Raw genomic sequence first — 25,792 nt, 5'->3', positions numbered from 1 at the left:
ATTAGGACAAACGAAAAATTAAAATTATAATCTAGTGAAATTGCAGCACAATCTTGTTTCCACTTGCTTTAGAGTTTATTGCCGAACTCGACAGTGGAATGAAAGTTAGATGTAACCAACGAGAAAATTAACAACCACATAATTATCTTGCAGCAATAAAAGTTCATCACTAATGTTGCAACAAAGGCTTTTTATCAGTGAGTGACTGAGAGAGGGAGAGAACAGGTACCCTTGATAACCCATTTAACAAATTTTAATGAGGCTTCAGTGACATTACAAACAAGTTGAATGGATCAATCTATTCACTTCCCTTGGTTTAAGTACCATCCCTCTTTTTACACTTATTCTGCACAAGGCTAAGTAGGAAATCTATAAATATGTGCTCATACTCTGGCATTTTTCCATACCCTGCAGAGGGTCAAAGAGCAAAATGTTCAGCCAAATTTGGCAAAGCAGGTTAGCACTACTAACTTAGCGGCAACTTCAATGTGTGCAATGCCCGGAAATGCAAAAAGGAACTGTTGTCTTGCTACACAAAATAACCAATGACATAAACAGAAATAAGTTGTACTTGCCCGGAAAGTAATTGATATCAATGACGTAAAACACATCCTTTGTCCCGTGTTCCCGTATCATATCAATGTTGAACAAGCGGAGTCCCTAGAGGTGCATGAAGTTTCGTTTTAGTATACCCATGTCTGTCTTGATTTGAGGAGTGATTATAATAGAAAGTAAAATAATAACAGAGCATACCAGTCTACAACGGAGGTCCCTTGCAAGCCTCTCCAATAAAGGTCTTGGTGGATGTTCTGCAACAACAGTGTCACAGTAAGATGAAAGAGACAACTAGTTAGTTACAACTATTTGCTCTGAAGCAGTTATATGGAGTATTGTTAAATAGTGGTTATAGTAGTGGCACTATAGCGTAGCGGGATTTGAACAAACTGTTATTGTTCAACAATACACTATTTAGTACAAAATATCGTCAAATAGCGGAAATTTAGAAAACTGTTATTTTCCGCTACCTGCAATTGACGACACTATTTATATGCATGTGCTAGCCCATTCAGTCTCCTAGGTACATAAAACCCTCTTGGAATACAGAGGAAGGAATGGTGGTTGCTGCAATGGGATTCTCGTTGTAAAAAGCAATTAATATCAAACATATGGTGTCACTTTTCGAGGGCTTTAAAGGAGCATCCATATAAATTAGGATATTAGAAAAAGATGATAAAATACTAGTTCATAATGGAGCAAACCTTTGAAGTTACCATAAATTAATTGCAAATAGTTGTTTTAAAAGATGATTGTTTAATTAATTATTAATTTAAAATATAGTCTTTATTTTCCTTTTTTTTTAGAGAAAGAGTGTGAGAGAGTTTCACCTGCAATATTTGGATCCAAATCAGCATCATCTGCAGAAGCTGCTGCGCATGAAACTCTTGGCAATCGGAATAAACCATCAACATCCAACAGCTCATGTTTACTAACATTAGGTAGAGAGAAACGCCTCACAACCTTTATAGTTTCCCCAACAATATAAATCTTAAAGAGGAGACCACCTGCAATGTAACCCCACCTCCCGCAAACATAGAAATTTAGAAACAAAAGTGAGTAGAACAGAAAAAGATGAAGGTCTACGAATCAATTAACAAACCATGATTGACAAACTCTTGAAGAACAAGTGGAGGTTCAAGCTTTGAAAGTGACACTTCATCATAAGCAATACACAGTTCGTGTGACTTGGCACTCCCGTCCACAACCAACGGTTTAGCAACTGACAATGAAAATAAGAATTTCCGAATATTTTTAAAGATGTGTATACACCACAAGAGAAATGATACTATATCTGAAAACTTAATTGGGATAATCAGAACAACCATGAAAATCGACGATTCAGCTAAGAAAAAACATAGCATCATCAAAACGGATTATCTGACAGATATAAATCAGGTGAAATAAAGAGGTTAACTAAATTCATGCTGATCATAAATGGCTAAAAAGACAAGTACTGATCATATTTATTCCTCAAGTAAAAGTAACAACCACAGAAAATTGAATAAATAGAAAAATACCTAATGGTAACTTCATTCCAGCCTTAGTGACTTCATTGATGATAGTAGATGGGTTTTTAGTGATAACTAATTGCTGTGGAACCCCAACCTTGCCTAAAAATCAAAAGTTCATAAATAACACAAATGACACTAAGTAATGGAAAAACCTAGTGTAGCAGCAACTGAAAAAGCTTCAACTTAAAAAATATACCACAAATATACCACAACCATGAGCGTTTTAAATAGCCAATATTGGACAAAACTTGTGATTCTAAATTTCTCTTAAAGATTCAATGTAAACAACTCCAAAACTCCCAGATCAAGTGTTAAACTGTTTTAATCTATCTTAGTAAATTGAATTAAATGTGGTAAATAAGTTACCGTGGCAGTCGGATAGGTTTAGCTCTGCCACATTTTGTAGCATGGATTGTCGATTGAGCAAATGTTGAATTGCATCTGGAGGGTCAAGGATGGTAACTTCGGGATGTTTATGCCTGAAATCCTTCAAAAATAAATAGACAAGTTTATTGGTAAAATCAGTCCCATCCAAATACAAAATTCACAGACTACTCAGATAAGATTACGGCTCGTTACATTTTCTTTTAGAAATAAACACATACCAGAAAATTTTAACTCTGACAAATATGACTAAGGCTGTAAATTCATCTTCTCAAGAGATTACAGAGAAAGATTTTTCTGGCACGTGAAATAAAAATAATTACTAACTTTTATAAAAGTCAAATATGTTAACAACTAACAAGTTAACCAGAAACTTATCACATACTTCAATACTAAACCATTTGTTAGAACTCAAAAGCTCTCCTCTTTTGTTCCTTCCAGGCTGATAGTATTATACTATTACATATAATATAAATGTTGGATATTATAAGATTACCAGAGACAATTGATTTGATGATTAGCAATATTGGAATATTATAAACTCCAACTATAGGCATTCATGTACTTTAAGAAATTTGGTGTGGACGGTTCACTCTTTAGCGTAATAGCCCTAGCACAACAGTTGAAGTTGCTGTCGTGGGACGAAGAAGTAGCAGATACAAGAGAAGACTGCTTACAATAGATCCACAGTGGGTCCGACCCTTCTCCGTACCCCGCCATGGTAGATACTGGACAGTTTATGGCACTGTGTTGTCCGTTTTTTAAGCATCATTCTTTACTCTTTAGATACAAAGGAAGCATGAATACTGACTGAAGAATAATTCCAAACGAATTATATCTTTTCCAAAATATTAGTAAATATGGAAAATAATGTATCAAAGAAAAAAGCTCTTTGTTCTCAATACTGACAAAATTGACCAAGTTTGCCATTGCCAATATTCTAGGCCATCCGGTAAATGAACGGTATAGGACAGTAGAGAGACCATAATGAAAAACCTAATCAAACAGTAGACTTCATATCAGTGTTGTCAATCGTAAATTGCAGAAACTAGTGATTTGATCAAATTCCTCTGCACAGCGGCGCTATAGCACCACCATACTCTATTTGACACCATTTTGTACTAAATTGGATATCATAGAACAATTGCAATTTGTTCCAATTCCGCAGAGTTATAGCGCCGCTATTTAACAACACTGCTTCATATTTCATCCCTTTAGAGGAAGTTATGTTTCCCTATTCAGATGTTGTAAAGAAAATATTATTAATACAAAGACAAAAAAATGGCAAGTAATAGAAGCATGATTAATCATCAAAGAGAAAGCAGATCAAAAGTTAAAATAAAATTACTATGTCTCCCTCCCAATGAGATTAAGAATGTATCTTGTGATACTTTCCTGGTTTTCTTTCCTTTATCCTGTGCTAATGTGTCTGATTATAGATTAATTTTCCAAGTTAGATAGGCCTAAATCAAGGGAATATCAACCTATGGAATCGGTAGCATTACTCTTCTCTAATAAGTCTTAAGGGGATACTAGTTTTTTTCTATTGAAAACAAAGTCCAACAATGCCTATTCATATTATTTAGGTTAATCGCAAGAATAAATCCTCACTTGCTGGAATACTTGAAAGACTAATTTCAAATATCTGATCATGATGAGGAGGAGAGCATAAACTCTGCAAATGATGTCATAAGATAATAAGCTTTTAAGAATCCAGGAAATTAGATTATCCAGCCATCCACCACCATTTCAAACTTAATTACCAGCATTGACAGATGCCACTGATTTCATGCCTTGCCATAAATGGGTGCATCAAAAGTTCACAAGAAAATATTTCTAGTACAATCAGAAAGCAGGTGGAGGTATTCGGAGATCACAAACCTCAATAATCTCACGCCACTCTTTTCCTGGCAACTGGGAATAACAAGTAGAATGTCAGATTAAGTGGCAGAGATAGCACAGAAACAACATGCTTAAGATAGTAAGTCCCGTCAGACACAAATGCGGCATAAGTTATGACAGCGACGAAACACTGAAGTGTAGAACACACACCGCACGCGATGACTTTTATACGTCAATGACAGCGAAGAAACACTGAAAGAAATGTGACAAACCTTATGCAAGACAACATCAAACGGGCCTTGTTCTAACAAGGGCTTGTTTAGATCAATGGCAACAAAGAATATCCCCTTATTCCTGCAGTACACATGACAACTCTTATGAATAAGTATTGAAGGTGGTAAAATAGTTCATGTATAGAACAAAAGTATACTGTAATATTTATTTATTTATTTATTTAATCCCTATATTTGATGAGCACTAAATTAAAAAAACAATTGTAAACATGTTTTACAGAAACCAGATTGAAAATGTAATAAAATAAGTCCATAAGTAAATAGTTAGAAACAAACAATGTTGTTGGCATGTATGGACAAGAATGTAAATTGGCATGCATTCCGGATAAGCTTAGATGGGTTGGTTAATAATAATTGAGCATTAATTAATTAATGAATGAATTTAAACAGAGTACTGTATAAAGCAACTAAGATTTGAGCATGAATTGTGAAGGTGGAAAATCCAATAAAAGGGAAGTACTAAAGCGCATATGGTGGAATATTCTGGGAGTATAAATTAGAGTGATAAAGATATATATATATATATATATATATATGGTGCTGGCTGCTTATATCAAAACAAAAAATAACCACTGACAAAGATATCAGATATATGGTAAAAACAGATAAAATTTAAGGTAAAAAATGTACTACTGAATAGTGATAGACAAAAGGGCTAATGTGCAAAATGCAGGCAGAGATGAAAAATAAGAAGGGATGAAAATGAATGAATGAATGTGTAAAATGCAGAATGAATGATAACAGTAAAAAAATGAATACTTGACTCACTTCAGTGACTGACCTTGCAAGAGCAATAAAGTTTGGCTTTAGAAAGCTTTTCTTTTTCTTGGACGTTAAGGCGTATCCAACAACAACTTTCTCTTCTTCTTCTCCGTTCAACTTCATGGTCTCTCAACTCCTCCTCCGACAAACCCTAATTCAAAAATCGATTCTATTTTTTGTAGTTTGAGGTTTACACAACGAAATCCCAAAGCTAGGTAGAAATCGATTCTATTTTGTATATAGTTGTTTATTTAATTTAATGTAATGTTGAGTGAGTGTGATTCAATCAAAAAAAAAAAGTGTATGCGTATTGCGTAGCAGCGTGGAATGGATTATGAATTTGATTTCATGGTCGCGTTGTAGAGAGTAAGGAACAAATTCATGGAGACAGACAGCGTTGTTGTGGTGAGGTGAGGTGAGGAGAGGACACATGTGGTTGTGTTGTGTTGTGTCTCTACTCTTATTAACAAACTAAACTAACATGCTTTTACACTTTCCCTATTTTACCCCTTTTTTAATTATTACTGTAAATTAATTAAGGAATTTGTTAGTATTATAAGAAAGAAAAGTGTGTAAATCATTATTTGAATCAAAAATATTAATTTGGATATTTTTATAGTTTTTTTTTTTTTTACTAAAGATTTTTCTATAGCTAAAGTTGGCAAGTATTTAATTATTTATAGATCATTCATGGGATTTTATCATTGGCCAAGAGTGAGGAATATTTGAGAATATGCTTGGAGTTAGGTAAGTAAATTTGTGATGCGGAGAATCAAACACTTAAATTATACCATCCGTCATTTGGTGCTCAGCTGGTTAAACTAGTTGAGCTAAGGGTTAAAGAGCAGGGGTTCATAGTTCAAGTCCTGACAAAAGAGAAAAAAATTAACATAACATTGTAATACTAACCACTAACATTGTTTATAAAAAAAATACCATCCGCCACATATTGTCATTCATTTCAGCTTAGGAACTTAGGAAAATAAAATATGTGATGTGGAAAGTCGAAAACATCTAAATTTACTAGAGCTTGGGCACTCTTTAAACAAATTTAAATAATAAATTTTTGTAAATTTTTTATAAAAATGTGTAAAATTAACATATTGATAATTGAAATATTTTTCTTTAAATAGAATGTTTAAAATGTGCCATGGGGCACTTTTGAGTCAATTCATTACGGTTGTTTCTTTTTCTAAATACAAAAATTCTCAATTGATCTTTGCAACCAATTTGGGGTTACTTTGTGGTGAGACTCGATTTGTAATATCCCTTAACTTGTTCAGAAATTGTTAAAACGACACACTCGATCAACTAGTTCATATTCTGATGATTCATAATTGAAGTCGTCTATTATTAAAACAATTAATACACGTTCTTATACAAATTCATGAAACATTTTGCTCATGTATAATAGTAGTAATTCGTACTACCAAAGAAAAGACAATTATTACCAAAAAAATCATGAAAGAAACGACATCCACACTATATAGTATACTATGTGGTTGCCTATTTGTGTCATCAATAAATATTTCTTATTTAAATAATTAATGGGATTTCAGGTGAGACTATTTGTTTGTTTGTTTGTCAATATCAGGAATATTCTATTGTAATTGTGACCACGTGTTTCTGATTGGGATTGGTCTCTTTGGCTATGGTTGTAAATTCATATGACCTCACTCACTCACTAATACACTGCACTGCACCATCGAGAAAAGGAATTGGTAACCAAATCCATGAGTACTAATTTTTGCATACCATATGAACATAATCATAAATTTATGATTATTAAAACAGTTAACACAATACTGTAACAAAAATTACACAATTGATTATGTAATAATGAGGACTAGACTACTATGCTCAAACATTCTACTCTGAAGATTCTTTATAGCAAAACAGCAACATAAAAGACTCACATGCTACAATGCAATACATATGTCCAAGTTTGTTGACTTTAGGTTTCATAGATGCTTTATGTACCAACCAAGAATCAATGGACAATTGAAATTGTGATTCATAATCATGGACAAAAAAGAAAAGACTTCAACCACTCTGCAGGAGTTTGAAAATGCAAATTGCCCTTTGCAGCTTATCAACTAGTAAAAAACTACCAAGGTTACCTCAGGTAACCCCCTAAACTAGTAGGACCTTATTGGTAACAAAAGTAGTAGCATTCCCATATTTGATTTCCTGTTTTCTTTTCATAATCAACAGGGAGATGGTCCAACAGAAGAGACTCAGAGTGATAAGAAAATCATGAATTCAACTCTCTCACTTAATAACATAACAACTTATACAACTAATATGGATTAATCAACAAACAAGTTGACGACTTTTACTAAACTTTAACGGCAAGTAAAAATGCATATCAAATTCTACAAAATTGGAGGGAAGAGGCATGAATGGGGAGATATTACATGCTCCTGAATATACTTGTTAGAATTTGATGTGTCTGGAATCCAATGAATCTCACTCATGTTTGGTGTCTCAACATAGGACATAGTAAACTCTCCTATCTTCTGTAATTTACCTCTCTTACCTGCCCTAAGAATAAGGTTGCCACGCTGGTAGGAAAAGATCCCGCTGGTTAGAGAAATTATGTCACCCGAATCAAAATAATCGCATTCGTCTCCCCAAAACTGAAAATGAACAGATGCTGTTTCATCAGCTACAAGCGCCAAACACATCTTATTTCCCCTTTCAAGTGTTGTCTTCCCTTTCTCCAAAATTATAAATCTAGTGTCTATGTTGTTTTGAGCTGCAGGCACAATGTCTTTGAGAACAATCATTTTCCTATACAAGAAACCACACTTCATTACACAGAACATAAAAAATTGCTCCAACATAGTATTATTGAAATTAGTACTTCAAGGCCTATAATTTGTGTAATAGGCTTCTTATAATAAGGCCTATAAATTGTGGGACATGGCACAAAATACTTACTTCTTGTGCGCGCCTTAGGTGTTTTCAGTGGCGACTCCAGGAATGTTAGAGAGCCTGGGCAAATTTTTTGAGGAAATTTTATCAGGGGCGTACTCAATGTCTGCCCATCTAGAATTAAATATGTTGGTCATGTAAAACTTGTCTTTATATTCATCAGAGCCATCAACGACTTTTAAGAATATATGTCCTCCTTCACAAATGCCAATAAAATTTATCAAAGGCCTCCTTTGCACATCTGTCCAGCCATTAGAAACCAACGTAACTCCCTTCAATGTCCACAAAGATTTTATAGGTTGAAGCAACCTATCAATATGAGCTCTTTCTTGCTTCAAAAGAGTGGTTCTTAGAGCATTATAACTTAAAGGGAGGAAGCCACTAAGGTTGTGATTAGCAGCAAAAGAATAAGAACTAACATAGTAAGGATTTCTAGCAAGATGGAAAGATAAGACACCAGCATAAAATACCATTGCTATATTTTCTATAAGATGATTCATATCCTCAACATTGAAGGCATTTTCTATACTACTCTTTCTTCTCTTTTGTGGCACTACCGATGGGATTCGAGACATTTTATCGGTAGACAATGAAACATGTTTAGGCATAACTATTAACAAAACACACATTAATAAAACATTAACAAAGTTTACTAAAATAAAACAACATCTAAGTTGAAGGTAAATAGCAGACAAAACAATCATATTTTTCAACGGAAGTCCTTCATATATTTCCCTAGCAAACTCCATTGCACCACAATTTGCATACATGTTAATGAGAGCACTCTGTAAATGCGAGTCAATAGCAAAACCATTATCCTTCACAAACTCATGAATTGTTCTGCCATAACTTAAATTCCCAGTATGACCACAAACATAAAGCACAGTACAAAGACACTATGGCAGATCAAGATGAATTTAGAACAAAAACCCTTCATTCTCACTATTTTAGAACAAAAACACTATTGAAGAACCAACCAAAACTACTTATTTATATAACCAAAACAGCTTATTTATATAATCACTTAACAATCAAAACAGCTTAATAAATTTAAAATTCAAAACAACACCAAATCATCAAACAAAGATTCTAGATTGAGAAGGTTAGGTTGTTAAAAATTAATTGCAGTATGTTAGTTTGCTTACCTCAAACGAGACGAAGAGAAAGAGTGAGTGCGGTGCGGCTGCGGCGGAAGATTGAACGGCTTTACGGCGAGGTGAGGGAGAGAGATTGAGAGCAGGGAGAGAGGGATTGAGAGCGGCGGCCGGCGGGTGAGAGAGGAACTGAGAGCAGCGATTTTGAGAGAGAGGGATCGAGAAAGAGAAAGCAAGTACTGCTCTTCCTTTTTCTGTTTTTGTTTTCATTTAAAAAAAAAAAAAAAAAGAAAAGAAAAAAGAAAAAGGGCAGCCCAGGCACGTGCCAGGCATGCCCGGCGGTATACTCGCCACTGGGTGTTTTCATTTATACCTTTCTGCCACTTAATAGTTGATATTATAAAAATGAGAAATTTTTGAAAAACGTCATCCCCTACTTGAGCGGAACAAAGTTGTTAGGGTGTTTCGCTAGATAATTAGCAGACAAGAGTATTTTTGTAAATTGGTGAGAATTGAGTAGCTTGACAAAAGAAAACCCAAAAAAAGGGTTACTTACTTACAGCCTTATTTATAGATGTTGGAGCGGGAAAAACAAAGGCAATTGGCGGGAAGAGAGTGAAACTTAATGATTTTGTTTGTGGGACCACCTTATTATAATTTAATACTATAAATAAATAAATAAATTGGGGTAAAGTAAAAATAAAATACAACAAGTTAGTATCTATCTATCTACTAAGAATTGAAAAGTGAAAGAAGAGAAAACATGGGAAAGGAAGTGAAGAGGTTTCTGCTGAAAACAGAACCATCGGAGTGGTCGTGGGAGGATCAAGAAGCAAACGGAGGGATAAGTAAATGGGATGGAGTTAAAAACAAACAGGCTCAGAAATACCTGAAATCAATGTCACTCAACGATCTATGCTTCTTCTACCATTCAGGTTCCAAGGCCCGTCGAATCGTCGGCGTTGTTTCCGTTGTCCGGGAATGGTACAGTGATGAAGGAGACAAAGGCGACGGTGCGGTTGACGTGAAAGCTGTTGGCGAAATGAGGAGGGTTGTTGACTTGAAGGAGATGAAACATTTGAAGGATTTTGTACTTTTGAAACAGCCAAGGCTTTCGGTTGTTCCTGTTCCTCATCTTATTTGGGATACTATTTGTCATTTAGGAGGCGGCTATCATGGTGATGGGGCAAACCCTAGCGATTGAATTCATCAATCTTTAACCAAACAAACCCTAATCTTATTATTTGATTTATGGTCTTGATGCAGTGTTCTATTGATTTTTTTGTCTTTATGTGGTTTTTTATTATTTTTCGTCTTGTTGCATTGTTCATTTTGGTTTAGATTAATAGATTAATTTTAATCAATTATAAATTCAACTAATGCTAATAGGTTCGGTTATTTTATTTTTAGTCAAGCAGTCTAATGACTTGAAATTCTATCTTTAAAATTGGATAAGTAGAGTGTCCGATAGGTTCAGTTACTTTAGTCCTCCTATTTTCTCTCTATCAAATTTCTATTTCAATTCCATAAATTATTAATTTTTATAATTAAACTAATATTATATAAATAATTATTCAATTGAACGAATCTACTTATTTTGTCCCATCTTATCTTATGATATAAAAACATTGTTTAATCCAATCTACAATTTTTTAATACTTTATCTGTCCCAAAATATAAGAATTAATTGTCACGGCACGTACACCAATATATAATTTTAATTATGAATATTTTTAATTGTGTATTAGTAAAAATTTTAGAAATTTGATATTTTGAAAATACTCATCGAAACAAATCAAACAAGATCTTATATGATAATATTTACATGGGTCATGTTAAACAGTGCCCCCGGGGCACTTGTTAAGCATACCTAAAAAGGAAATAAAAAATAAAATTTATATTGAAAAGACAATTTTTTATATTTTTGATGCATTGAATGCACGCATTTCGAGACCGAATTTCTATTTTAACATGCTTAACTAGTGCCCCGGGAGCACTGTTTAGCATTTTTCTATTTACATTTATATACTTTTAAAAAAATACGGTCAAAACAATAATATGAATAATACACATTTAGTCAAATGAGATCTTATAAAATGAGACGGAGGGAATACATCAAATGCATTTTGTCAAAAAATAAATAAATAAATCAAATGCATTTTTAAGACACGTATTAACATTTTTCTACAAAAAAAAAAAAAAAAAAAAAAAAAAAAAAAAAAAACTATAACTCCATCCACCTCTTAATCACATCGACGCCGGTCCAACCATTCAATGAATGCAAATTAATTCCACATTCAAAATTCAATACCTAACTACATTGACTTAGAGCCAAAATGCCAAAAACGAGAAGAAAAATTAACAAGTATTTAATTTGGTGTTATATTTTGACTTCTTTTTTTGGTTTTTGGTTACAAGAAAGAAAATGTTAGATTTGACTTTTGTTTTAGTTATACAGAGGTTTTTTCAAATTAAACATTTAACTGATCATATTATAAGTAAAAAAATTATTTTTAAAATTTTTTTTAAAAGTAATGTATCTCATCAATAATATGGATCAAATACATTATCTTTTTAATGAATTTAAAAAATAATTTTTTGTTTATAATAATCATAAAATAAAACATTCAGTTCCAAACCGACCGACCGACCGACCTCCTTGCATAAAACATGTCTCAAAATTGTCAAGTAATTAGTTATCTCTGGACAAAAAGAATTTGCATAAAAAATTGACTCAAAATAATGCTCAACTTGAATTTTAATATGCTAACTTTGTTTATTGGAACCAAACATAATTTATAGATCAAGTAAAATACAATCATGATAGAATTTTATTGATCAAAGTAGTAAGGTTTTTGTCCTTTTAAATATATGGTTAGAGATTCGATTCTTGACTCACGTGTATTAAGAAAATTCGATTATGAGAGAGAATATACTTTATGTGCCTCATAAGTTTCTCGACAAAAATTAATAATCGCTATTAGCAGTAGAAACTTCGTATAAATATCACAATAATAAATAGAGAAATATCAAGAGAAAATGTCTTCACATACTACTTTTATTATATTTGTTAATTGTTATACATCATAGTTGAAAACAACTGTGTCAACATAACTACTACTCGCTCCGTCCTAAAACAATTGTCCCTTGTTGACAGTTGACATTTATTTTGACGGTATTTTTTTACTAATGTATAAAGACAAATACTATTAACAAATAATATATTGTTTGATTTGTCTCAATGAATATTTTCACAATATTAAATTTTTATAATTTTTCATGAAAAAAAACTAAATACATTAATTATTCAAATTATGCATTGGTATGCGTAAAGGACTATTGTTTTGGGACGAAGATATTATTACATTTATTATTTTCTTATTGAAAAATCATATATATATATATATATATATATATAATATTTTTGAGTTTTGACTCAATAAATATATATATTATTGTTAAATGTTACATTACTCATTTGAAAATTGTCTTCAAGTAATTGATTAAATATGTTTTGAATATTTATTAATTTCCTTTTCTCTTCTAATTTTTATTAGATTCTTTGAATAACTGATGTATTTCAATGAATCTAAAAGGTGAGTTGTTTCTTATAAAAAAAATGGGAAAAAATATTATTTTTGTGGTAGTAATTAATACTAATATATTGCGTGAACAAAAATATTGTGACAATGTTGAAAAATAAAATAAAATAAAATAAAATAGGGCGAGTTTGAAATTTGAATGGTAAAAAACGTAATCCTATTCCAAAACGGTGTGTGGCAGTGATGGGTGATTAATTGGTTGAGACTTTGAGAACTACATATTCCATATTATATATATTATAGAGGCTGCTGCAGTGCAGAGTAGTGGCAATTGCCTTGCCTCTGTTTCTCTTGATTACTTACTCGATCGATCGTTGCAGGCAGATATGGCGAATCAGTTGGGGAATCTGGTGGAGTCAATAAAGTCAAAGGTTCGGTCAACCCTGAAGATGAAAAAGAGAAAGAAACCATACGTGAAGATGGACAAGAGTGCAAGCGTTAAGGTCGAAATTCGAAGCAGAAAAGCTCGTAAGCTTATTGAAAAAACTTTGAAAGCTGCTGATAATAATATCCCAATCTCATCATCACATAATAAATAAATAAATAATCACTAGTATTTTCTTTCTTTCTTCTTCTCTTACTAGATATATATATTCATGTTAATTTTCCCAATCTCAATTTCATCATCATCATCAACAATATGTTTTGCAGATGCATTGGGTCATTAAGATCGATCCATATCATAGATTCATTTAATTATTATAATCTTATTTCTGTCTGTCTTTCAATTTTATCATTTCTGATTTCGTCATTAGATTGTATTATTGTTATTATTATAGATTATTATTAGATCAAAAATCGCAACCATTAATATGATAGCTGCACGCAGGCGCTAGCTGGAGACCATTTATTCACCGTCAAAACCAGTCACATCCCTTTTTTGTCTTTTTATGAGATGTGATCACTTTCTTTTCTTCTCTTTTTTTTTTATAATTATTTTAATCTTTAATCACATAATTTTTATGTTCAAATATCACTTTATAGACTTACTCCAATAATTGAACAACACTTTTATTTTATTTATTAATATCAGGAACATATCGAAATTTGTTTCAAACTTGAATGATCTTTGTTCTAATGTGTTCTACTGCGATTTATGTTCGATTCCCAATTCTAATGTCCAAAATTCAAACAGAACTTTGAAAAAGAAAAAAGAATGACAGTTTAGAAAACCAAAATTCACATTTTAGCACATTCCCATCACCATTCATAACTCAAAGGGACACACAACACAAGAAATGGTTGAATTAAGGGGTTGTTTGAGTCTGGTGGTTGGCGGAAGGGGTGGTGGTGTAGGTGCAGTGCCGGGGCCATTATATTTTAAAACTTGCAGGGCCATATTAAAACAAGGGTCTTGCTAACGAGTGCCCCCGGGGCACTCTTTAAGCATTCCATTAAAAGAAACTTTTTATTCAAAAAATTAAACACTCCAATTTCCAATGTGTTGACTTTACGCATTTCCATAAAAATTCTATAAAAAACTTACTATTTAAGGGCTTAAAGAGTGCCCCGGGGGCACTATTTAGCATTTGCCTTAAAACAAAAGTTTATCAAAATTTATGTTTGGGGTTAAATAAAAATCTAGATCAAAATGGTATAATTCTTTTTAGAAAATACTAATAAGTAATAACTTTGTTTTAACCAAATGCCGATAAAAGAATGAATAAACGTTTTTTAACCAAATGATGATAAAAGAATACTAACAACTTTTTTATTTTTTATACGACTTTACATAGTAGAATTAGGTGAACAAAAACAAATAAAATTTTGAGGGAAGTTAAATTTTATTTTAAGAGGAGAAACTAGTCGTTGTTTTTTTTTTTTTAAGCAAAGATACACTGAGTACAAGGGGTACTCAATTCCTTACAAAGCAAAACAAGAAATCATATGTTTTGGATACAAACCAATGGATCTTGGCACCACATAGAAAAAGAAATACTAGACTTAAACCCATAAAACACCGGGGTCAAAGAGCAATCTTATGAGCGAGTTTATACACTATTTTTTTGTTCAAATTCATATGACAATATCATATCAGTCCTCTCATTTGTATATTATACACATATATTTTTTATTCAATGCGAAACTTCTAACTCACACTGGACACATCAAAATTTATCTATCAATTTATTTGTAACTAATCATCATCAAAGAATTTAGCTAACACGATTGGTGAAATCTTCCATCTCAATATTTTTTTCTCATCTGCAAAGGCTTGAACTTGAGATCATATAAAATGAGATTTCATTTTGAATTTTAGAAAAATGAGTGGAATACATCGGTGCACGATGGAATGCATTTAATTCCAGTTTGTCCTCTTCCATCATTTTACTTCACCCAACTTTAGGGTGTATAGAATGGAATCAGTTGGTATTTCTAGTGTGAAGTGAGTTCCACATCAAATAGAAAAGTGGATGTTGAACATATAAACCTAATGTCTTAAAAATTTGAGTTAAAATATGATGTCAAATTCACTTATACAGCTGTTCAAAGTCCAATGTAACCCCTCTCATGATATTTTTTTATTTTATTTATTTTTACAACAAAACATACAAACTCACATATTATGCTTTTCCTTATGATAGTTTCTAATGAAAGAAATATCAAATAAGAACAAAGAATGAAAAAAATAAAAATTCTAGTGAAAAGGAAAATAGTTTTTTGCAACACGGTTTTTTTTTTTGTTAAATAATCTGTTGAGTAAAATTTTACCTCTTAAAATCAAATAAATAGATAATTCTGAATTTAAACTCTAATTCATGCATATTGCAATATCTTTATCAACCAATTTTATCCACAAAATTAGAAATAACTCAATAAGGTTCATATATAAAAAAATGTTTCCATGTTATACTATTTGAATAATTTTTTTATCCCTTGTCTCTTTTTGTAATTGAAAAAAAATAATTATGCACTTTCAATCTTTCATGTTCAACAGAATGACACCTGCATTACATTAGATGCTTTCATTCATCTTCACCTTTTGTTCTCGTCAAGTGTTTTTCTAGTTTTATTTTTATATTATATTTATTGTTTATAATAACTAAATTGCAACAAGAGAAGGCATTGACAAGTAAGATCCTATGTAATTTTTTAAGGTTTTTATTTACCACACAAGGACCAGTATAAAAGATGTCAAGTTTTAATTTCATATAACATTTTAAATTTTGTATTATATATACCTTTCATTTCACCTTATTCTATTTCATTCCGCTCTATTTTGTCCTATTTATCACTTAACTCTTGAATATCATCCACTTCAAACCACTGGATTTTGTTAACATACACGTGCAAAGTAAACACACAAGTTTCTTTCATTTTGCCAAGCTGGCTCATAGTCATATATAAAAATAATTGTGCAAACTGCAGTTTTTGATGCTGGATTGCTGGCCGAAAAGATGTTAAATGTTTTATTAGTTGTTTGATTAGAGATTTAGAGTTAGGTAGTGCCTTTTTATTATTATATATATGATGATAATAGTAATAGTAAGATTTTTTTTGGATGCAACGAACCTTTGTCTTGTTAGATTTTTACACATCTGATCTTAGTACAGCATATGAATGAATTTTGAACAAATAGAGATGTTTTGTTTATTGACAAGGTCCAATGATCTTTTGACCGTCCTTCAGGACACTATACCCTGCCGTCCTAACTCTAAAGTTGAATTGAAGTGCTATACGTATACCTTAGCTCGAAGGGACAAGTCCAAACCAAATTAGCAACACAAAAAGGTCCACGCACTCTTATATATATATATTGATCTCAACCATTAATTGGTACCTTGTTTTCATCAAACAAACAAACAAAAAAACAAACACTATATTAGTGATCATTAATTAGAGCTCGATCTGCAGGCTACACCTATTCAGATCGATTGATCGATCGATCATGGGAAGTATGAAAAAGAAATCAAATACTATTAAGCAAAGCAAGATTAAGCATTACATTTTAACTCCTGTTAGGATTCTAAAGAGGGCAAAGGAATTATACGTTAAGGGGATGATGGCTTGTTCTGGGAAGTTTACTGCTGGCTCTCCTATTTCAGTTTCACACCTCCCTCCAGTAGATCACAGTAATCACAGCGTAGTCAATAATGTTAATACTTCAAAGATAAATAATGGTAGTGAAAGACAGTCACTCAGGGAGATTTTCATAACTGCGCCCATCAACGAAATGAGACTCGTTACAAATGGAGAACAAAAAGTAGTGACGATCAGAAATAATATTGTAGGGAGTGAAAGTGTTGTTATGCAAAGGAGGCAAAGGCAACGGAATGCAGGGTATAAATATAAGAGGAATAAAATGAGTTACCAGACTGAGGTGAGAAAAATGGGGAGAATTGATGAGGATAAACCTTGTTATTTTGAGGAAGATGAAAGTGATCATTCCATTTCCAAGGCTAATTTACTGTATATGTATCCAAGAAGTAGCAGGATCAATATTGTTGTCAAAAAGCCTCATGAAAAAGTGGCACCAGTCTAAGCTGCTGCAATTTTCTACATTATATGGTTCAACTTTTTCAATTCTATACATAATTTCACCATGTAGTTTTGCGAGTGTTAATTTTCATTTTCAATCGCAAATAATTTTCTTCTACTTTTGATTAGATCATTGTTTTTGCTCTTAATTATGAATTGTGTATATTATAATGGCATCATTAAATCATAATGATTGATCTATTCGCTTGAACTTGAAATTATATAGTTGCTACTTGCTACTAGTATTTGAAATTTCGAAAGGGTTTTATACTAAGTATTGATATTGATTACTGAACTTCACTAAAAAAAATTTCTGCAAGGTTAGAAAAATGGGAGTTTTACCTATAGTAGTATATACTACTCACCCAACAATTTGATGAAATGTTTCTTCTAAGTTTTTTTTTTTGGTTGATAGATTGGAGTGATTGGGGTTTGAATTGCGGTCCCGACTTCCGACGCTAGTAATTTCGACATTTATATCAGTTGAGCTAGGATTTGTGATCGTGATTTACAATGGAAGCAAAATGAAGAACAATACTAATGCAAACCAATTGAATGCATAAAATGCAAGAAATAAGAAAATTAAATTGGAAAAGTTTTTTCTTAAGAAATTTAAAAAGAAACATTACAAAAATAAATCTCCACCCTTATTTACGTTCACTATCCCATAATCCCACTAAAAAATGAAAACTTTATATTGACGGTGCACAATTGAACTCTTTTTAAGATAAATTTTAATTTATATATATATATTGTCAGTATAAAATTATTTTACACGTGCGTCCAACAATATATCAACAAATCATGTATTGTGTTTTTATACCGATGGTGCACAACAATTGAAATGTTTTAAGATATTTTTTTTTGTTTATAATGAGCTGAGAATCGAACCCAAGACCTATAACATACTACCTAAATCACTCACCACTAGACCAAACCTAGTGGCTTAACTGTTTTAAGATATTGTCATGTGTTGCATTCCTTCTCTTAATCTTAAATCCTTTGTACAGTACTCCCTTCGTCCCAAAATGAGTGAACAATTTTGACTATATGCACTACTCACATATTTTATTTTGACCATATTTTTTTAGTAATAAATGAAAACAAATATTAGCATATAAGATATTTGATTCATCTCGATGAATATTTTCAAAATATCATATTTTTATAACTTTTACTATTATACAATTAAAAATATTAATCATCAAAATTATGGATTGACATACGTAACGTAGTTAACTGAGTCGGTGTGAGTGAGGAGTAACAAATATCATCTCTCTTAAAAAATATAAACTAAGGTTTCATAAAAAATAAAAAAATAAAAAAATAAAAAAATAAATCAAGTAAGGTGGTGGTCCAATAATTAACGATTACGTGGAGATTTGTAAGAATAGTTTTTTGAAAAGAGTAAAAGGGTTAGTAAGTAATAAATTAGGGCGAGATGAATGGATGGGATGGGATGGGATATGAGAAGAGAAGAATTTGAGTGAGGAAGAAAGAGTAGCGTATAGAAGCAAAAAAGATGCGCGGAAACGGAATCGGAATCGAAGAGCAGCGATGGGGATCAACCGCCGTACCAGCTCCGGGTATTATTCGGAAGAAAGGAACAAGTGTTCGTCCATGGTTAGTCGTGGAGGGTAGCGGAGATGCAGAGGTTGTTGAGGTCGGTAAACATGCCATCATGAGACGTACTGGACTCCCCGCTCGTGACCTTCGTATCCTTGATCCTCTTCTCTCTTACCCTTCCACCGTTCTCGGAAGAGAAAGAGCTATTGTCATCAATTTGGAACACATCAAAGCTATTATTACAGCTAACCAAGTTCTTCTTCTCAATTCAAGAGACCCTTCTGTTACTCCTTTCGTTCAAGAACTTCAAGCTAGGATCCTCCGTCATCACCAAGCTACTACTAATCATCATCCCGATGAAGGAGGAATTAAGATTCTTCCATTCGAATTTGTCGCTCTTGAAGCCTGTCTTGAAGCTGCTTGTAGCGTCTTGGAGAATGAAGCTAAGACGTTAGAGCAAGAAGCACATCCTGCTCTTGATAAATTGACATCCAAGATCAGTACTCTTAATTTGGAACGTGTTCGTCAAATTAAGAGCCGATTGGTTGCGATAACTGGTCGTGTTCAAAAAGTCAGAGATGAATTGGAACATTTGCTTGATGATGATGAAGATATGGCTGAGATGTATCTCACTGAAAAGTTACTTCAACAGCAATCACAACAAACTTCTTCTGAGGAAGACACTGTTGTTGATGATACTCGTCATGATGATGATGATAATAATGACATGGATATTCATCATAGAGCTGAAATATCATTGGAAGCAGGTGTAGGAGGAGGTGTGGCAAGTTATGAGGAGGAAGAAGACAATGATGATGATGATCATCGTAATCTAAGGGATATCCATGGAACACACGCAAGCACTGTCTACAGTGCCGCCACCATCAAGCTTGACGTTGAGGAGCTTGAGATGCTCTTGGAAGCATACTTCGTTCAGATTGATGGCACTCTCAACAAGCTCTCCACGGTATTCTATATTTCATTCCATTCTTCTTTAATTAATAAAATTTTATTAATTAAACAAAATAATTGAGGATCAAAGAAATTGTTTCCTCTCTCCATTAATTAATTAGTGAAAGGAGAGCACTTTCTAGATTGAATTTCGAGGCCTTGGATTCATCTTAATTCATCTAATTTTGCTTGCAAAACATGAGTTTATGTCATGGGATCCAAGATACTTAGAGATGCCTAGTTTATATAAGTGCTATCTTATATGGTTATCATCTATAATAATAGTTTAATTTTAGAATATAATTTACTAAACATGTTTGACTTCTTTGTTGCTGACACTTTCTTATTCCTTGGTTTTTGTGTTTAAGCTGAGGGAGTATGTTGATGACACTGAGGATTACATCAACATAATGCTGGATGACAAACAGAACCATCTTCTCCAAATGGGAGTCATGTTGACCACGGCAACTCTGGTAGTGAGTGCCTTTGTTGTTGTGGCTGGTATTTTTGGCATGAATATTCATATTGAGCTGTTTGATGATAAATTGTATGGGATGAGGGAGTTTCTCTGGACTGTTGGTGGAGGCACTGCCGGGACCATATTCTTGTATGTGGTTGCCATTGCCTGGTGCAAGCACAAAGGCTTGCTAGAATAAGGTGCACGCCATTGTGCTCCATACAATAATGTAATTTACGTTCTATACAATTTTATTATAAGTCTTCTAAAGCATCTGTTTGCTTATTATACATGAATGATCCTTCCACTACTTTTTCTTGTACATCAGCACTTGCTGCCAGTTCTGTTATTGACACTACGATTTCACTCTGTGATTCACAGATTTTTCATCATATTTGTTTTTATGCTTGTTTTTTGTATTCTCTATACCAATTTCTTTCTGTGCACAGAAATTTTTCTTAAATAATATTTGGGCATTGGAGACCTTCATTATATCTACTAGCTACTGCTTTTTTTAATTGCTGCTCTGCTTCGTAAATTTTGGGAGCCTGCCATGTGTCAGTTTATGGCTTTATGTCCGTGGGTATCAAAATCTCCTTGAACGATTGATGCTGAGCTCCTACAGGGCAATTAGAATTTAGAAGAGTATGTATATGAAGATAATCAAATACTATAAAAATTGATGCTTGCAAGTTGCAATTCATGTGAAAACAACTGTCATAACATCTGTCTTATATTCCTAATGCATCTCATAGTTTTCCAGGGAGTTTGAGGACCATAAGGTATCTACGAGTATTGTTGAACTCTTTTCTAAACTTGAGATTGTTACTGCCTTTCTTGCATATTCAACTAAGTGTAAGCTACCTTGTACTACAGTCAGAACAGGATATCACACTCCTTGTGCAGTATGTATACTATTACTGAGTACTGAGGGTTCTCTTAGTTTATACCATGCATCGGAATGATAAAATCATCGCTCCATCTGCTATCCTTTGCAAGCTGTTAGAATTAGTCAATGTAAAATATTCCTTAGCGGCACAGCAATATAATTAGCAATGATATGATATGAATTAGACAAATGTTGTCTTTTCTATTTGCTTATAATGTTAATAAATATATATTACTAGTGTTTGAATGTATCTATCTTTCCTGCAATGATCTCTTTGCACAATACACATAGAAATTTGGTCGAAGCAATGACTTTTAAATTAGCTCAGGAGTAAAAACGGCATATTTTAAGGAAAAATGGATCTCTTATTTTTTCCCTATATAACTAACTCCTTACATAGATTGACAATATGCGATGTCTCATCTTCATCTCCAATAGCCATTCACAACAATTGATGTTTGTATTAAAGAAGCCAGGCAAAACACTAGTACGTAACTACCTGATGACGCCAATCATGCAGACATTATTGATGTCACTAAGTCTATATGTTACAGTATACAAGATTGCCTAATTCCCTAGCACTAACAGAATACCATCTTTGGTAATATCATTCCTATTTAACTACCAGGGGCTGCTCAAATGAGAAGATGTTCATTTCTGCTGTATTCTCAGGAAGGTCTCGAGCCTCCTTTGTGCTGCCTTCTTCACAGAAGCCGCCGGGGCCGGTGGACCTCGAAGACCGAATTCTATGGTAGAGAATGCTGCTTTAATAAGAATTTAGCTGTGAGATCCCTTATTATGTATTGCAAAAGAAAGGCCCTGCTGCTAGAGCTGTGCAGGGAGACTACGAGACTAGTTATCAGGTCAGTCCTTGACTGTCTTCAAAGCTGAAAGTGACTAATGAAATCACATTTCTGAATTTATAAATTGGTTATTTTCAGTCTTCTACTTGCCACATGATATTCTGGTGACATTGAATTATTTTTATGTAATTGCACCCTTTTTAGTTCTAATCGACTTTGAATTGACAACATGTGTCTTCTCTTGAAAATGTGCGATGAGAATAAACCTCAAAACCAACAATGGTAACATATCTGGTTGTATATGTTAATTATCATTCACTATTAACATCAACTACTGTTGTTCAATATTATTATTTCCAATCAAAGGATACATCATTCTTAACTTATCTGTGTCAATGACAATGTTTTTAGATTATTTGGTGGAAGTTTGAATATTAATAATCGGCTACTTTTTAATTTATGCATAATTATAGGGCAATTGATCACTGGTAGTTGGGACAAAACCATAAAGTGTTGGGACCCTAGGGGTGCAAGTGGACAAGAGCGCACTCTTGTTGGGACGTATCCACAGCCTGAGCGTATTTACTCTCTATCTCTTGTTGGACATCGGCTTGTTGTAGCAACAGCTGGAAGACATGTTAATGTTTATGACTTGAGGAACATGTCTTGTCCTGAACAACGGAGGGAATCTTCATTGAAATATCAAACCAGATGTGTACGCTGCTACCCAAATGGAACAGGTAAACTGTAGTGTATGTGTAATTGTGGAATAATTTGCAAAACTTAAGGCTTGAACTTTGTTTTGTTTCATAAGTCTCATAAGCAATCTTTTTCAAATGCTGGTTTGTGTTTGCTTATACTCTGCTTTAATTATTGTTTATGTATGAGCACTAGTATTGATTGGAAGAGGAGAGTAATGTTTAAATTCATGATTATTACTAATTCATATATCTTTATGTGGCATAATAGATTCCAGTGATGACACTTATTTGTGTGTTGCGTTTCTTAGCCTCGATGTTCATATTCCACATACTTTTTGCAGGATATGCACTTAGTTCCGTTGAAGGGAGGGTTGCAATGGAATTCTTTGACCTATCTGAAGCTAGCCAGGCAAAGAAGTATTGACTTTTAGCTTTATGTTTATCATTTATACCACTTCAAAGTTGTTGGTGTTTACTTCATTTTATGTAGTCTATATAATATGTCATTTGCTTCTAAACTATATACAGATATGCTTTCAAGTGTCACAGAAAATCCGAAGCTGGAAGGGATATTGTCTACCCTGTAAATGCCATGGCATTCCACCCCATGTAAGTATTTTCAAGATCTTTGTCTGTCAAAATTTCTTATCTCCTCAATTAACAAGCATGCTAAAGAAGGTTAGAATTTAAAACAAATTATAATAGTGGTTTTCGTGGGTTACATAAATCTCTTGGTATCAAATATTTATGCTCTCTGGGTCAAAAGAATGGACACTGATAATTACCACAATGGCTTGAGTTAGGAAACAAGAATCACTTAGCTTGTACCTTTTGTTTTTGTGTGTGACACTGATAATTACCATTTACCACTGATAATCATAACTATTTGATTAGAAAATTAAAAGCTTGCAAGTATATTGCTGGGAAAGTTTGGTTGTATCATAACTGAATGTTGATAGGATCATGAATACTTGATTAATTGTGAAACCCAGTAACCCATAAGTCGACTTCAAAATGACTTGGAGATATCATTGGCAAGTGGTGTTTTTGAAATGAGAAGCATCTAGAAAACACCACTTGTAGGATTTGTATCATTCAGTGCACCAAAGGTGACACAGTGATATTACACTTAAATAGAATCCAAAATCGGATGGTTTGAATTAGAATATGCAAGAGTTTCATATTCATACAACAACAGTTGGACGAACAAGAACCAATTGGGGGGAAGAGAAAACGGAAGCAAAGGTGCTAAACACCTTGAACACCATGAGGAATCTTATTGATAAAAGGTGCAAATGTGATACATTGGTGTTCTTTTTATAGAGCACAGCTCAGCTATCGATTCCGATTCTCTACATTTGAGTTCCCTAAATTTTCCTACATTTAGACAAAAGTTTGTTAAGAGAAAATGTGGTATGTGTAAGACTTGTAAGTGCTATGTATATTGTAAAGACAATACCCTAAATTTTTGCCTAAATGCAGAAAATGTAGGAAAATCCGGTTTTGGGAAATCTGAATCCCTCAGCTAATTAACGATAGCAACCAACAACTGTTAACCCAACTGTCATTAATTTATTACTAGCAATGATAACAAACTAACTGGCACATACAATTATGTTAATACTTTATTCAAGTGTCAAAACACTCATGAATAATCTTCATGCAGATATGGTACATTTGCCACAGGAGGTTGTGATGGTTTTGTTAATGTATGGGACGGAAACAACAAAAAGAGGCTGTATCAGGTTTTTCTCAATTGCCTTGAGTGATTTGAGAGGTCAGATTCTATTGGTACTGCATCAGTTACTGAATTTCCATTTCTCCTTGCAGTATTCAAAATACCCAACTAGCGTTGCTGCACTCTCATTTAGCAGAGATGGACGTCTCCTAGCTGTTGCGTCAAGTTACACTTTTGAAGAGGGACTGAAACCGTAAGTATTTCCTCCTCTCCCATTTTCCCACACACACACTCTGTCTCTCCGACTTCAACCTTGTTTTTAATTTCTTTTGCAGCCATGAACAAGATGCTATCTACGTTCGTAGCGTGAATGAAATTGAGGTCAAGCCAAAACCCAAAGCCCTTCCTAATCCTACAGCGTGATTCTAGTTCCTGATATTAATTTTGAAAAATAGGAAATTCTTTTATCATATTTCTACTGTGTACTGTTTTTGGACTGGATTTCCACCTTGTACTATGTTCACATCTTCACATCTTTAGTGTGAACATTCCAAGTTAAACTGATGTTGTGAAGCAGTAGCGAATTTCTAGATACGTGCTGGTTAACATTTTGGCATTTCTATTTTATGCGTCTGAGTTTGCCTTCATTGTAAATATTTGCTGTTGTTATGTTGTAAAGACCAGGATGACAACTATTATTTGCTGCTTTAATAAGAATTTAGCTGTGAGATCCCTTATTATGTATTGCAAAAGAAAGGCCCTGCTGCTAGAGCTGTGCAGGGAGACTACGAGGCTAGTTATCAGGTCAGTCCTTGACTGTCTTCAAAGCTGAAAGTGACTAATGAAATCGCATTTCTGAATTTATAAATTGGTTATTTTCAGTCTTCTACTTGCCACATGATATTCTGGTGACATTGAATTACTTTTATGTAATTGCACCCTTTTTAGTTCTAATCGACTTTGAATTGACAACATATTTGCATCGCATTCTTCAATAGTAAATTGAACCTAGAGTCTTTATTGACTTCGCCTCTATCAGTTCATTCTTTGTGATTCATCCTTTCTTTTTCTTTCTGATACACTTTCTCTTTGGATATCATGATATCATCGTAGTTTGTTAACGTAAACCAGTCTCATTGGATCAAAATAACTTGTTTTAGGGGCAAAGAATATTTAGGCAGATTAAGGCCTGAAAGTCACTCCTTAACGTCATCATCAAAGATCCTAGCTGAACTACTGAATAATTTGGTAGTGTGGCCATTACTTTTAGGTAGGAACTTACATG

General features: G+C 33.2%; 7 protein-coding genes across 26 annotated transcripts; 5 read left to right on the top strand and 2 right to left on the bottom strand.

The window, feature by feature from the left end:
- Position 1: 1 nt before the first annotated feature.
- Positions 2 to 7,910, bottom strand: LOC123907855 (inositol-tetrakisphosphate 1-kinase 3-like). 15 transcript variants are annotated; one of them, XM_045958268.1, is made up of 12 exons: positions 7,890 to 7,908; positions 4,568 to 4,649; positions 4,335 to 4,367; positions 2,839 to 3,687; positions 2,675 to 2,750; positions 2,436 to 2,556; positions 2,076 to 2,168; positions 1,658 to 1,777; positions 1,386 to 1,562; positions 754 to 809; positions 576 to 660; positions 2 to 408 (listed from the first exon to the last, which is right to left on the bottom strand). In XM_045958268.1, the coding sequence occupies exons 6-12, from the start codon at positions 2,476 to 2,478 to the stop codon at positions 317 to 319; spliced, it is 666 nt and encodes a 221-aa protein (XP_045814224.1). In that variant the 5' UTR covers positions 2,479 to 2,556; positions 2,675 to 2,750; positions 2,839 to 3,687; positions 4,335 to 4,367; positions 4,568 to 4,649; positions 7,890 to 7,908; the 3' UTR covers positions 2 to 316. The 15 variants fall into 15 exon arrangements, 14 of the variants coding, with proteins under 14 accessions (XP_045814224.1, XP_045814226.1, XP_045814222.1 ...); XM_045958270.1 differs by having other exon boundaries at positions 2,839 to 3,449; XM_045958266.1 differs by lacking the exons at positions 2,675 to 2,750; positions 2,839 to 3,687 and adding an exon at positions 4,065 to 4,128 and having other exon boundaries at positions 4,217 to 4,367; positions 7,890 to 7,910.
- Positions 6,650 to 10,408, bottom strand: LOC123907854 (SOSS complex subunit B1-like). Of its 5 annotated transcripts, XM_045958256.1 has the most exons (3): positions 9,433 to 9,641; positions 8,294 to 8,347; positions 6,650 to 8,143 (listed from the first exon to the last, which is right to left on the bottom strand). In XM_045958256.1, the coding sequence occupies exon 3, from the start codon at positions 8,137 to 8,139 to the stop codon at positions 7,726 to 7,728; it is 414 nt and encodes a 137-aa protein (XP_045814212.1). In that variant the 5' UTR covers positions 8,140 to 8,143; positions 8,294 to 8,347; positions 9,433 to 9,641; the 3' UTR covers positions 6,650 to 7,725. The 5 variants fall into 5 exon arrangements, with proteins under 5 accessions (XP_045814212.1, XP_045814210.1, XP_045814213.1 ...); XM_045958254.1 differs by lacking the exon at positions 9,433 to 9,641 and having other exon boundaries at positions 8,294 to 8,431; XM_045958257.1 differs by lacking the exon at positions 8,294 to 8,347 and having other exon boundaries at positions 6,651 to 8,143; positions 9,433 to 9,640.
- On the top strand, positions 9,739 to 10,672 carry LOC123907856 (thymocyte nuclear protein 1). Its single transcript, XM_045958274.1, has one exon. The coding sequence runs from the start codon at positions 10,145 to 10,147 to the stop codon at positions 10,583 to 10,585; it is 441 nt and encodes a 146-aa protein (XP_045814230.1). The 5' UTR covers positions 9,739 to 10,144; the 3' UTR covers positions 10,586 to 10,672.
- A 2,461-nt stretch (positions 10,673 to 13,133) lies between these two features.
- LOC123909081 lies at positions 13,134 to 13,721 on the top strand. The gene has a single exon (XM_045959855.1). It carries the CDS (start codon positions 13,310 to 13,312, stop codon positions 13,520 to 13,522), a length of 213 nt encoding a protein of 70 aa, XP_045815811.1. The 5' UTR covers positions 13,134 to 13,309; the 3' UTR covers positions 13,523 to 13,721.
- Positions 13,722 to 16,172: 2,451 nt separating this feature from the next.
- LOC123909517 lies at positions 16,173 to 17,611 on the top strand. Its single transcript, XM_045960359.1, has one exon. The coding sequence runs from the start codon at positions 16,873 to 16,875 to the stop codon at positions 17,464 to 17,466; it is 594 nt and encodes a 197-aa protein (XP_045816315.1). The 5' UTR covers positions 16,173 to 16,872; the 3' UTR covers positions 17,467 to 17,611.
- Positions 17,612 to 18,836: 1,225 nt separating this feature from the next.
- LOC123908104 (magnesium transporter MRS2-3) lies at positions 18,837 to 22,738 on the top strand. Of its 2 annotated transcripts, XM_045958634.1 has the most exons (3): positions 18,882 to 19,995; positions 20,348 to 20,665; positions 22,602 to 22,738. In XM_045958634.1, the coding sequence occupies exons 1-2, from the start codon at positions 18,985 to 18,987 to the stop codon at positions 20,633 to 20,635; spliced, it is 1,299 nt and encodes a 432-aa protein (XP_045814590.1). In that variant the 5' UTR covers positions 18,882 to 18,984; the 3' UTR covers positions 20,636 to 20,665; positions 22,602 to 22,738. The 2 variants fall into 2 exon arrangements, with proteins under 2 accessions (XP_045814589.1, XP_045814590.1); XM_045958633.1 differs by lacking the exon at positions 22,602 to 22,738 and having other exon boundaries at positions 18,837 to 19,995; positions 20,348 to 20,864.
- LOC123908105 (mitotic checkpoint protein BUB3.2) lies at positions 22,727 to 25,305 on the top strand. The gene is made up of 6 exons (XM_045958635.1): positions 22,727 to 22,868; positions 23,171 to 23,246; positions 23,358 to 23,438; positions 24,496 to 24,574; positions 24,660 to 24,760; positions 24,843 to 25,305. The coding sequence occupies exons 1-6, from the start codon at positions 22,790 to 22,792 to the stop codon at positions 24,928 to 24,930; spliced, it is 504 nt and encodes a 167-aa protein (XP_045814591.1). The 5' UTR covers positions 22,727 to 22,789; the 3' UTR covers positions 24,931 to 25,305.
- The last annotated feature ends 487 nt before the right edge of the window (positions 25,306 to 25,792 follow it).

Source organism: Trifolium pratense, linkage group LG2, assembly GCF_020283565.1.
Source record: "Trifolium pratense cultivar HEN17-A07 linkage group LG2, ARS_RC_1.1, whole genome shotgun sequence".
Taxonomy (NCBI): Eukaryota; Viridiplantae; Streptophyta; class Magnoliopsida; order Fabales; family Fabaceae; genus Trifolium; species Trifolium pratense.
This window is presented reverse-complemented; position numbering and strand designations above follow the sequence as displayed.